We start from the raw sequence: 13,475 nt of genomic DNA on the forward strand, positions 1-13,475 counted from the left end.
CTCCGAGCTCCTCCGGTGCTGAAAGGGACAGCGCACGACTCCAGCTTATGCGAGCGCGCACCAAATCATCGCCTAATTGCGACACTAGTGTCCTCCAGCAGGGTCCACCCCCAATGCATCAACTTTATAACTCATCAATCGGATCGATGCTTTCCCACAATACAGAGCTTTGGGTTTATTTGAACACATTAATAAGTCATCAGAAATATGCTCACATCGGCGCTGCGCCGCACTCTTAATTGCCTGCACTTCAATCCATTCCCATTGATCCTCCCCACCTTGTAAAAACCAGAGCGCCGCGGCTCTTTGTTGGAGAACGAAATTAAATAAATGAAGTGCATCCCATCTGCTGTGTAATAACAATTTGATAAGCTACGTGGAGTCAGAAAACCAGGCAATCGAAACAGATCCGGGTGTTCTCCCGTGTGGCAATGTTGGGAGATTTGTGCAACACGTCCAATTTGTTGGATTTGAAAAATACAGAAATGCGCGGTGCAACGTTGCCACCTTGTGGCCATAGTGTGTTATTGCAGCATGATCAATAATACCAGGTGCGGGTCGTCTCTGTGTCATAAAAAAATAAATAAAGAGAGCAGGATTTTTTTATTTTTTTTTCCTTTTGGGGAAAAGATAACTATTTCAGGTGCTAGTTATAAAATAAAACACTGAATAAAATAATAATTGAAAACAAACCCTGTTAAAAGGCTACACTGGACCTAAGGACGTCTGCAGCAATTTTAATCTGTTTCTATAGGACCTGAGGGGGCGCACTCGGGGCTCTCATTAGTAAATGTCACTTTTGAATCTGTAATTATTTAAAGGTTGTTTTTTTTTTAAACAAAAAAAGAGAATAAATACATTTACCAAAGCAGCTGGTAGCTGTAGTTTCTAAGTAACTGCAGATTCAGTATCCTACTGTGCAGGTGGCTGGTGTGCAAATGCCTCAACATGAATTACAGAGCCCAAGGTGACTGCAAGTGAAGATAGGAACATCCTTGACCTTTCCTAGTGGGGTCCGGTGTTCACTGTGAAATGAAATAAGGGTTGGGAAAAAAGAATAATAATAATCTACTGATTTCATGATAAAATCCTTGTGTTATTCTTTCTCTTCAGAAGACAGTACCTAATGAAAAGTTTGTCGAATGAATGTCTGCTGCAATACAATGGTGGAATGGTGAGGAAGAAACGAGTGGAGGAGGTGACATTGCAGGAGTTTAAATAACGGTTCAGAGCAGTGAGGAGTGCAGGGAGGGTGGAGGACGTCTGGAGTCATCTGTAATAGAAGAGTAGCAGCAAGAGTGAATGGAGATGGTGGTGAGACCTTCCTTGGGGACTGGAGACAGCAGCACCCGATCAAGAGACAGGAGGCAGGACTGGAAGACTGCTCATCGGAGGGAGGCCTTGAAGATAGAGACTAGACTGAGATGGTTTGGACACAGAAAGAGGGATAGTAAATGCATTGGTAGATGCTGGAGCTGGACATGCCGGCAGGACAAAAAAGGGAAGACCAAGGAGGATTCCAACAATCTGCTGCAGGAATCCCTAGAGGTGCAAGTGTCAGACGAAGCTCTAAATGGGAAAAATAACGTTTGTAGAAAAGGAGTAAAAAACGAAACTGTCAAGACAATGAAACCACAGGCAGAAACCCTCAGAGGTTTGAAGTTAATTTTTATTTAAGTGGCTGGTTTAACATTCTTGTCACGTCTGAAAGGCGTCCTAGAACTTTACAAGACAGTGAGCTTAATAACATATTACAACTTATGATGGGAGAAATGTCAGGATAAGAAGAAACAAAACAAACAACAAATCTAAAAACACCTCTCGAGGTTTGATTCCTTGCTCTTTGTCCTTCAAACAAAAACAAAACGTGTTCTTCCTCAAATCCAATATGACAGAAAAAACACAAATCATGGTGGAAAATTGCAAAAAATTGCCTCAAGATTCAAGAGTGCAGTTGCAACTGGTCCAATATGTCGAAGCATGTGGTCAACCAACACAAGCAGTTAACTATGTGACTAATATAACTATCATTTATATCATCCGAGCAGGATGAATCAAATATGTACAGTAGACTTTAGTCAAGACCTTGTACAAGCGTTTTCCCTTAGAAAAATAGAGTTTGGTCTTTCCTTTTTTTTCTGCTCTTGTTCCATTACATGGCTTTCTGTTTGAACATTAAGACATATCTGCATTGTCTTCCTCACAACTCCAGTGTTTCAAAGACTACCTTCAGGAACTGCTATCAACATCCATCCCTTAAACACATTTTAGATCCCCCACCCCCCCCCCAAAAAAAGAAAATGCATCAGAGGGTTTAATTTAAATAAGCTAATGTGATGATGGACCAGAAAGTTTCAGTTTGGAACTTTTTCCTCGCAGGTACAGAAATTTCCCTTGGATTAGCCCGTCCTTGTCAGCCTCGCCACCGACTGTGGATTCCCTGCTGCTTTAGGCACAAAAGGATGCTCGCTAACGGGGCTCTGAAACGACCAACACCGAGGCCTCCAGTTCCATGTTTGTAAAAGCTAAGGCAGCTGTGACCTGTAATAACCTGTAATAACCCGTTTATAGCCTGTCACCTCAGAGATGCATCACGTCACACCGTGTAGAGGGTTAGAATGGAGCTGTTTTGATTAAAAATATTTATTTGTGTGTCCCTTCTCCTTTATAAAAGCATCCCCTGGTGGATGCAACCGTCTGAACCGAGGAGACGGAGCACATCAGTATGATGTGAGAAACCCCGGCATGTATTTTATAAGGGAAGCTGCGAAAACATAGTTGCCTTTCTTTGACCGTGCCCTTTAAACATCTAAAAATGTGATTTCATTTTCAAAAATCAACAGAGAATTCATATCTTAAACAAAACAGATTTTCATTGCTTTTTCCAGGAAAAACAGAGAAGAAAAACTTTCTGACGATAAAATAAGAAATCGCAGGTGAAAGTCTGCTCCTCCCCGGTGGTTCAGTTGCCAGGGAAATGACGTTTAGAGAAGAAAAACGGGATGGGAATGTAGTTTCCAGCGTCAGAGTCAATTTAATATGTGAATATACATTAAAGTAACAAAAAAAGAGCTGATCTGAGATGCTACGACTTAAACTGAACGTCGATGAGGAAATACAGCCGGCAATCTTAGTTTTTTCTCCTTTCCAGATCCAATAATTCAGTTCTGATCCCCTCCCAATATCATTCTCTCTCTGCTCACACACTCTCACACACACGTCACGCTCTCGGTAAAGGCAGGGGGTATAAGGAGCAAAGCACTGGATCCATATTCACATATGTAAATCCAAATGTATAAACACATAGCAGGAGTTTCCGTTCTGTGGGTAGCTGGCTTCATCACGAAGCCAAACAACAACGTACGTTTCCAACGTTTTTGGTTCTTCAACAAAAATTAAATCCTTCACGCTTGACTCCATCTCTCCTTTGAGCTTTTCTGTTATAATGATTTCACCTCTTCGTTGTGCTTCTTCTGTGTTTCCAGTTTAGTTTTTGGATTTTTTATTTTTATGTCATTAGTGGTTAGTTGTCCTTCATCTTCATCATCAACCTGTGAGGACAAAGAAAATGAAAAAGAGAAATTACAAAAAATGAAAAGAAGGACAAGGGAACAAAAAGAACAGAGTGATGCAAAGAGAGGGAGAAGCAGGGCAACAGCTGTTTGGATGGGCTGAGTGGTAAATCTCTGCCTGAGAGCGCTGTCTACTAAAACACGCCAAAGCTTCATCTTCCCACACACACACACACACACACACACACACACACACACAGAAAAAAAAGAAAATTCATCGGGACCGTGCTAAAACAGTCGAGACATTTACAAATGTTCTGAAAACGAGACGGTGGGAGGAGTAAAGCAAAAGGATGGAAAATGGAAAAGAGGCGGGTGAGCAGGGCGTCCGTAGTCTTACTCTCTTTCTCTTTCACCAGAGCAGTGACTTGGAGCGCGTGCTGACTCCTTTCCTTCTGCTCGCTGCCGCCGTCGCTGCGTTTCGATGGCTTCGTTTGTGGGACTCCAAATACAGCTGGACAAAAGAGATCTGTATTAGTTCTCTAACAGCATCGGACTACGGTGGCCGAGACCCGCCATTGCTGAAAATTAAAGAAACGCTGCAAATTAAAGAAACGCTTTTTAAATAAAAGAAACGCTTTGCAAATAAAATAAACGCTGCAAATAAAAACAAACGCCGCTGCAAATAAAAGAATCGCTGCAAATATAAAGAAACGACGCAAATAAAAAAGCCACAACGGAAGTGAATTACCGGGGACTATTTTTGCTGAGGCACCGGTGTTTTTATGTGAGAGGAGAAGAAGAAGACGAAGAGGACGTTAGTGAAAAGGAAGAAATAAGAAGCGCGAGGAATAAGAAGAACAACGAACGAGAAAATAATTGAAAAGGTTAGTGTTCAACGTTGCTACGTGTAATTTTTAATGTGCAACACCGGTGCATCGGCAAAAATAGTCCCCGGTAATTCACTTCCGTTGTGGCTTTTTTATTTTATTTGCAGCGTTTCTTTTATTTGCAGTAGGGCTGTTCGATTAATCGATTTTAAATCGTAGTCGCGATTATGTAATTAGAACGATGTTAAAACATGAAACTCGTAAAATCGATTTTTCACTTTTTTTTTTTTTTTTTTACCTTGTCTTCACACATATTAATGATTGATACCATATTAATGATTGATGGAAATACCTCTCAATACCTGCGACAAGTGCCCCATCGGAGAGGCTCTTTAGTGCATTATTATTTAGCATGCAAAGACCCAGTTTAGTTTAATTAGAAAATGTCTTGTTTTATTTAATTGCACATTAGTTACGGACACATAGTAGTAAATATCTACTACTAAATACATTTTACTACCAATTTTTGTCTTTTGAAATTATGCATATTTTTTTAATACTGAGGCCAGAAATATTTGAGACGCACCTTCTTGGCAAAAGCTCGTCCACACTGGTCACAAGCGTGCAGCGAGAAGTTCTTGGTGACCCGGACCTCCGTGGAGGACGTCCCCGTGCTCTCGGACTGGGAGTCGTGCCGCCGAGTGTGGGGGGTCTGGTTGGCGGGCGTGGGGTTGGAGGAGGACGCGCTGCGCTGGTGCGAGTGCTTCTCGCTGCGGCGGGTGAGCGGGGGGCTGAGGGGACGGTGCTGGCTGTTCTGCTGTCTCTCCTGCTTCCGGGTGACGGGGGGCGACGGGGGGACGACCGCCGCCGACAGCTCCTGCTGCTTCCGGGTGACGGGAGCGGGAGGTGGGGCGGCGGTGGAGGAGGAGGAAGAGGAGGAGGATGAGGAGGAGGACGAAGAGCTGGCCGGACCTGTGGTGGAGCCGTCTTGTTTGCGGGTGACGGGAGGCGAGGAAGAGGAGGAGGACGAGGAAGAGACGGGGCGTCCGTTCACCTCCTCCTTCACGCCGCTGCCCGCCCTCTTGCCGCTGGTGCTGAGCACGACCTCCGCCAGCCGCTTCACCGCCCGGCTCTCCAGCTTGGGCATGATCTTGGCCAGGTACGTCGACGACTTCTTGTGCACGACGGTGACGTGGCGCAGGACGTCCCGCTTGCGCCGCGACTCGTAGCGGCAGAGGGGGCAGCGGTAGAACTTGATGAAGATGTCGTTGCCGTCCGTGTGCAGCTCGATGTGCTTCGTCAAGTTCTGGCGAGAGCTGAACTGCCGCTTGCACAGTTTGCAGAAGAGCTGCTTGAAGTCGAAGCCCACCGACAGTTTGTTCATCTTGGCCGGGATGATGATGCCGCCGCCGCCGCTCCCTCGCGAGGAGGATGAAGACGAGGGCGGCGTTACCTTCGGGGCCGACGAGGGCTCCTCTTCCTTCACCTTCGGGGCGTTTTGTGAAGCTGCTTTCGTTGTGGTGGCGGCGCTGCCGCTGGGAGACGGGGCGGGGCTGCTGTCCGAGCCCTCAGCGGCCTCCTCCTCCGAGGCCTCCGCCACCTCCTGCTTCACCTTCACGTTGTTGCTGGGGGCGACATTAGTGCTGCTGCTGCTGCTGATGTTGTTGTTGTTGTTGTTGTTAGCGGTTGCTGTGGTGCTGGCGGTCGCCGTGGCAGCAGACCGGTTACCTTTGGTGCTGTAGATCTTGTGGACTATACGCATGTGTCTCTTCAACATGAGCTGGAAACAAAACAATGGTTTTTTTTTAATACATCCAGGCTGCAGATATAACAAAATATAACTTTGGAGCTGTTGAAAGCTCAACAAACGAACCTGAGAGCTGTAGTTCCTCTTGCAGAGCGTGCAGCGCGACACGCCCGGGTTGGGCTGCGGAGACGACGGGACTGAACTCGGAGCTTTGGCTGGGCTGGGGTTGGCGGGGGGCGTTTTAGAGCTGACGGGGGTGGACTTGTTGCTGCGCGTCGGGGAGGAGTTGTTGCTCCGTCGGGGCGGCGTGGCTTCCAGCGAGAAGGCCTGGCCGGGCCGCGAGGCGATGCCGGGCGTGATGGTGTCCCTCCGCAGACCGCGGTGCACCTCGTCGAAGTGCCGGCGGACATTGGCTTTGGTAGCGAAGGATTTGAGGCACACTGGGCAGGACTTTCCGGTCGGCGACGCGAGAGTGCTCGGTCGACCTGCAGCAGCATCCACAAGTCATTATTTCAACTGATGGCTCGCTCTTTCACAGAAAGAATAACTGAACAACCTCAGCCTTTCCCCTAAAAGCCAATGTGAAGCATTTTAAAAGATTTATTTATGTCTTAAAACCCTAAAGAGAGTTGCGTCATCTTCACCTTTCACCATGGACAGCAGGCTTGTGGGAACCGTGCGCGTTTCTGTGAACTTTCTGAGCTCCTCCAGTTTCGTCTGGTGCATTTTACGGCAGTGACGGCGAATGCTGCGCCGCGAGTTGAAGTCTTGGCCGCACAGACAGCAGGAGATAGTCACATCCTCCACCTGGGCGGGGTGAGAGAGAGAAGGACACTTCTTAAACTCAGTTAAGTACTTTATTTTAGGAATCATAGCAGTCCTACTTAGGCCTGTGTTGAAAAAATCGATTTCCCAATTCTAAATCGATTCTCATATTAATTCCTAAAAATCGATTAATATGTCTAAAGATTGATTTTTTTTAATTTTTTTTTTATTTATGTTTTTTTTTTTTTTTTTATCATTACATTACAATTTTTGGTTATTTTTTTGTTCATCCCCAAAAAAGGAATGTTTTGTTGGACACGAGAATAACTGGTGCCATGTTTTTGCCTTTAAATATGTTTAAAGGTATGAAAACATTAAAGTGTTAGGTTATCATTGCATACATTGTTTATATTTCATTACTTTATAAACTGTCTTGGGGTTACATTTGCAAAAAATGCTAAAAACCAAATGCTCAAAAATTTAAAACCAAAATAGACCGAAAATGGAACAAATAAAAACGGAATGTGGGAAAAAATAAAAGCGATTTCATCCGTCTCTGTTTGCTGCCCTGGATCTGTTTGGTAATTCTGACCCACAAGATGTTTCTGAAAGCAGTTACATCAGCATTCTGCAGCATCATTAGCTGCCAATACTTGCTGTTTAATCTCAATATAATACTAGTAGTAATATTTTGCATAACTACAGTCATATAATTCATGCAACAGCTCAAAAAACAGTTTTAATAACACTAACCCAAATCAATATTGGAATCAAATCGGATCGAATCAAATCTTGATAATCGATTCTGAATCTTAAGAATCGGAATCGAATCGATTCTTGACATTTGAATGGATCCCCAGCCCTAGTCCTACTTGATGCTTGTAACCCACCCCGCTGTTGGAGGCTTCGTCTTCAGGCGGCGGTTGCTCGTCTTTAGCCTCCTCCTCGGCCTCCCACTTCTTCTGTCCCTGGTTGGGTCCTGGGCTGCTCTGGCTCTCTGCTCCGCCCGGCTGCTGGCTGGCCGGGGCGGTGTCCACGCCCTCCGCTGCTTCTCCCTCCCAAGCCACCGGACTCTCTCTGGCGCTGTCGGACACAAGGAGACGCGACATCAGACTCGAGGAGAAGTCACAACTAAGCTGGAACTAAAACAAAGCCCGACTGTCAGGTGGTTCTGACCTGGCTGTTTGTGACGGGTATCTGGCCAGCTCCTCTTCTGTGGTGACGTACTGAAACACCGCCTTAGTGGTGGTCTGAATGGGCTCTAGTCGCACCGCGAAGTCCGCCCTGTCCCTGGAATATATGGTGTCCAGCAGATCCTTCACGGCCAGAAGCTGTCGGTCATCACCTGTTGAACGTGCAACAGAACAACCAGCAGCTCTCATGAGTCAGAGTAAAACAGGGTAAAAATACTGCAGGAGTTCCTGATCAATGCCATTGATTCATGTTCGTCTAACAGCCGGCTGAAAACAGAGCAGCTCTATTTTCTTGGACTGTCAGTGCTGGAGTTTCTGTTAACACCATCTTCACCGGAGCAAAGGGAAACTGCACACAAGTCCACGAGCTGGTTTTTGCTGACGGAAGGTCGCATCTTTGCATTGATGCATCTTTGGTGGAATGCGACATGTAAGATGTTGTGAAACTGTTTAGCAACTTCTTACGTAGCTGCTTAACATCGAGTTAGAAAGCCTATATCATTAGCATTGGATTCTGGTTTGAGGAACGTTACATGAACAACTGCCTTCATTTTACATTTACATTTTATGTCGTAGGATACGAAGCGAACGATTGGCTGACAGACTTGCGTGTGTCAGCTGCAGTCCACCGAGGAACTATGTGTTTTTGCGAAGATGCTCGTTGAACTGACGTGAACTCATCGGATGCAAAGTCTCTTTACTTTCAAAGTTCAAGTTAGCAAACTTTTAAGTTGGAAATATGTAATAATATCATTTGTCCACCTTCACAACTTCCATTTGAAGTTACAAAAGAGCTTTGCTTTTAAAACCATTAACATCAGATCTGATACTGTAAATTAAAGCAAAGCAACCCAAAGTGAACTTTAGCAGCCAAAGATTTTGCAGTTACAACAAATCTGCAGTTGTGGAAACATCTTTGACCTGCAAACCGAACCCCAAGCAGCCATTCTGCAGATGCAAATTGCACACGGCCGTCAGATTAAACCATCAAAATCTAAACAGGCAGCATAATTCTGCAGGGGCCGCTCAACCCTTCCCTTCAATCTTCTGTTGCGTTACCGAACAAGAAAGTAAAACGGAAGTAAATCTAAGATGGTTAGAAGGCAGCGGCATTGTGTGACTGTCTAAACACACCACTAAACATTTCCTGCTTGTGCAAATTTAGTCTGGCACATTTTTTTGTCCTCACAGTATTAAATTATCTTGCAGGGTGGATTTTCCTTTTGTATCAAATGCTAACACTTATTCAATAGAGGTAAAAAAAGGGGAAGGAATGAAATGAGAGCTGTTATAGCTGGTTCTAAAGAGAGAAAAATGCCTTTTAAAAGCAAAAACCTTTGTGATGACTGTAATTAATATGCAAAATCTAAATGTTAGAAATGAGACGACAATGGGGTGATTCATCAACAGAACCTGCGGTCATGAGCTGCTGAATGAGGACAACCAAGTCACTGGTGCCGCCAACAAGTTCATCATGACCCCGAGCAGATGAAGATAAGATTACGATGAAAAGTCCTCAGCAACAATCACTAAAGGGACAGAACTCAGCGAAATGCAATCGACTGCTCATGCTGGGATTGATTTGTGTGTTTGAGGGTGAAAGCAAAAATGACGAGGAGCCTCAGAGGTTTCGTCTTCGCAGGGAGTTTGCTTGCACTTCCAAGCAGTGAGAAACAGATGGAAACACAAACAAGGAGAGATCAAAGCCTATATGAGAGGAGGAAGCGTACTTTGAGAGACAGGAATGATTGCTAGAAGATGTAACTGTGTTTTTGAGTGTGTTAACATCGTTAGCATTGATGAAAACATCTTTTTCCTCCGGCTTTTAATCTCAGGGCTTTTAAAGAAGTGGTTCGTCACTGACCGTCGTGTTCGGGCAGCCGCGCCAGGCAGTAGTACTCCTTGTGCGTGATGAGGTTGGGCAGGCCTCTGAACAGACTGCGACACACTTTACACTCGAAGATGGTGTCCACCTCCCTCAGGAGCATGTGTCTCAGCTGGCTGGTCCCTGCAGGCGTGGAGAAGGGTTTCATGAAGGATACACAACACGGAAGAAGCCGTTTAGTTCCTAACCTCGACTTTTACACAGAAGCTCTTCTGTAAACCATTTTGGGTCACGCAGATAAATAATTCTGATAACTGAAGAGTGATTCAATAAACAAATAAACACAATGAGAACAACGACAGAAAATTAACTGAGTTTGTTCTAGGCCTGTGTTGAAAAGATTGATTCTCCGATTTTAAATCGATTCTCATATTCATTCCTAAAAAATCGATTCATATGTCTAAAGATCGATTTAAAAAAAAATAAATAAAAGAATAACTGGTGCCATGTTTTTGCCTTTAAATATGTTTAAAGGTATGAAAACATTAAAGTTTTTAGTTATAATTGCATAGATTATCTACATTTCTTTGCTTTATATACTGTCTTGGGGTTACATTTGCATAAATGTTAAAAACCAAATTCTCATAAATTCTCTCCCTGGATCTCTCCCTGGATCTGTTTTTTTGCATTCTGGGAGGTGATTGGTCCTTACAGCATCATTAGCTGCTAATACTTGCTGTTGAATCTCAATATAATACTAGTATTAATATGTTGCATAACTAGACAGTCATATAATTCATGCAACAGCTGAAAAAACAGTTTTATTAACAGTAACCCAAATCAATATCGGATCGAATCGGATCGGATCGAATCGTGATAATTGATTCTGAATTTTAAGAATCGGAATCGAATCTTGATATTTGAATCGATCCCCAGCCCTAGTTTTTTCTAACGGGCCTGAGAGCGCCCTTGACCTCTATTTCTGGAGCATCTCTGTCTCATTACTCATCTTAAATCTTAGTTTTGAACTTGTGACGGCTATTTAAAAACCTTTAATGAGGCCTAATTGATTGACAATATGTCCAAAGCAAAGCAGGGAGATTAAGTCTCCCGGCAGGCCTGGAAATGCCTCGGTGTCCCTCCGGAAAACCTTGAAGACAGTGAGGATCATTAGCTCTGCTCTGACTGATCAGGACCCAGACAACAGGAAGAAGAAGACATCTCTAAATCTAAACAGCAATCGCAACATTAAAAACAGAAGGTACGCATGTAGAATAGTAATAAGAAATCACAAACATTAATAAATGAACACCAACCGTTTCGGAAGCATTCGATTATCTGCTGGATCCCAGACTTGGACGTCTGCAGAGGCTGCTGGAGGAGAGGAGGATCGCCGGGCTCCAAGCACACACCTAGAGGAGGAGGGGAACGGCCGGGCATTAGGCTTTACCTGGAAGGCTGCGTGCTCAGAGCGTGCACACACACACGCACACACACACACACACACACACACACACACACACACACACACACACACACACACACACACACACACACACACACACACACACACACACACACACACACACACACACACGTCTGTACAGTGATTCACTCTGGCCTCACTGCAGTCTATAACGCACACACTCATCCTCTCTCTCACACACGCACACACCATGTTCATAAGACAGTGCATCGTTTATCTTTTACCTCAGCGGGATCAATATCCCGACAGACAGAAAACATAGCAGGCTTGTTGATGATGACAAGCTGTTTTCCTGCGAAAGCCGTGATTCGATGTGGGTAAGAAACTGTTTTGTCCTGTCTGACCTCAATCACACGAGGGGCCGGGCTCATCCCCGATGATAATTCAGTCATTCCTCTGACGCGTCTGCATGTTTGACTTTATTTGTATTAATCGTTAAATTGATAGCGTGACTCACGGTCGTGCACCGATATCATTCTATAATAGCCGTTCACACCTGACCTCACCTTCACCACCAAAAACATTGTTTCGTAGTGCAAAAGGTGTCATTTTCACTGCTCTCTGCAAACGGCTTTATCTTTTTCTTTTTGTATTAAACATTAAAAACAAAGACAGCAGGAATGGGGTTTTGGTGGCTGCATGACTGATTGAAGTCTCACCACGCCCTGGAAGTATTTTCATACACGTATTAGGCATCTTTCAGCAGTTTAAGTATCTGTAACGTTTATGTAATCACCTCACGTGGTGCTCACGCCGATCTAACATAAGAAAGTAGTTGTTGTTGCAGCAAAAAGATTTTTTATGACAAATGTCCAAGCAAAACCTAATAAATATCAAATGTTTGTTTGTTAAATGACAGATCACACCATAACTGACATTTAGTCAAGTTGCATGAAATAATGCAGAACTTTGTTCTGCTTCTGTACTTTCTGTGACGTTTTTCTTGCTTTACTTGACAGAGTTAACTCTGCTGATAAAGCTGGAGGTTGCTGCAGTTAATGTTTAAAGCCTTTAGCACAAGACCCCCAAATACGCTTGAACCCGAGAAATCTGCACGAGTCAAGTTGTGACTGAAGCAGTGACGCTGCTCACAACTCAGTCGGGATTGCACGCCATTCATTGACGAGCGCGGTGCAGGTGAGACCAGCGCTGATGGATCCACAGATCCGAACAACAGACGCAGTGAAACTGTGCGAAAGGGTTTTTTAAAAAAAAAAGCAGAGATGGAGATTATGTATTAATGTGTGACAGAAAGGGCTTTCCTCGCCACCATCCCCCCACACAGCGCTCTGCAAGCTGCAACAATCCTACAATGGTGCAGGTCAGCAAACACCCCCACCTTGGCCACGACCCCTGACAGCCCTAACCCTCCGTCACAGAGCAGACACACTCCTTTAACTGGGGGCTTGACAGTTTATCCACAATTAACCCACAGAAGAAATAACTATACTTAGAGGAAAGTTTAAGAAAAAAAAGAAGGAGGTGCCACGATTAGTCGACGTTGTTGGCAAAAGTCAATTATAAAAGTAGTCGGCAACGATTTTAATTGTTGACCATAGTTGGTAGTGAAAAATTCAACAGTGAGGCATCTTCTTCCCTCTTAACTCGGCTGAAAATTGCATTACACACAACATACTAGAGCTGGGTATCGATTCAAATGTCAAGATCGATTCGATTCCGATTCTTAAGATTCAGAATCGATTATCACCATTTGATTCGATCCGATTCGATTCGATATTGATTTGGGTTAGTGTTGCCTGGATTATATGACTGTAAAATAACTATTACTACTTAACAACTAATTATTTAAATAATAATTTCACAATAATTATTGTGAAATAACTAAGAAATAAATAACTCAAATAGGCATTTCAATATCCATTTAAAGTGCAAAAAAAGAAAGAAATTGCAACAGCTCAAGCAGTAAACAAATTATTTTAGCTTGTCTGATTTATTCTGTCACCAGACACACAGCTTGGCATGAAGCACCAGGCATTTTTCAGGTATTTCATGACAAACCTTGTCCGATAATAGAGAAACCAAACAAGCTATAGTAAATATAGATAATATGAACTTCATTGAACTAATATAACATTTAGAAATTTAACCTGAAATGT

General features: G+C 43.9%; 1 protein-coding gene across 1 annotated transcript in view; it reads right to left on the bottom strand.

Annotated features, from left to right (window-relative positions):
- Window positions 1–1,660: 1,660 nt before the first annotated feature.
- The window catches only part of znf800b (zinc finger protein 800b), a 28,704-nt gene continuing 16,889 nt past the window's right edge, over window positions 1,661–13,475 (bottom strand). The window contains exons 3-11 of the mRNA XM_061714770.1: window positions 11,189–11,284; window positions 9,912–10,055; window positions 8,031–8,199; window positions 7,745–7,937; window positions 6,734–6,896; window positions 6,216–6,574; window positions 4,929–6,122; window positions 3,913–4,026; window positions 1,661–3,551 (exon numbers count right to left, since the gene is read on the bottom strand). Coding sequence (XP_061570754.1) covers window positions 3,925–4,026; window positions 4,929–6,122; window positions 6,216–6,574; window positions 6,734–6,896; window positions 7,745–7,937; window positions 8,031–8,199; window positions 9,912–10,055; window positions 11,189–11,284 — 2,420 coding nt within the window. The 3' untranslated portion in view covers window positions 1,661–3,551; window positions 3,913–3,924. The remainder of the gene's footprint in view (window positions 3,552–3,912; window positions 4,027–4,928; window positions 6,123–6,215; window positions 6,575–6,733; window positions 6,897–7,744; window positions 7,938–8,030; window positions 8,200–9,911; window positions 10,056–11,188; window positions 11,285–13,475) is intronic.

This window comes from Cololabis saira, chromosome 23 (genome assembly GCF_033807715.1).
Source record: "Cololabis saira isolate AMF1-May2022 chromosome 23, fColSai1.1, whole genome shotgun sequence".
Classification (NCBI taxonomy): domain Eukaryota; kingdom Metazoa; phylum Chordata; class Actinopteri; order Beloniformes; family Belonidae; genus Cololabis; species Cololabis saira.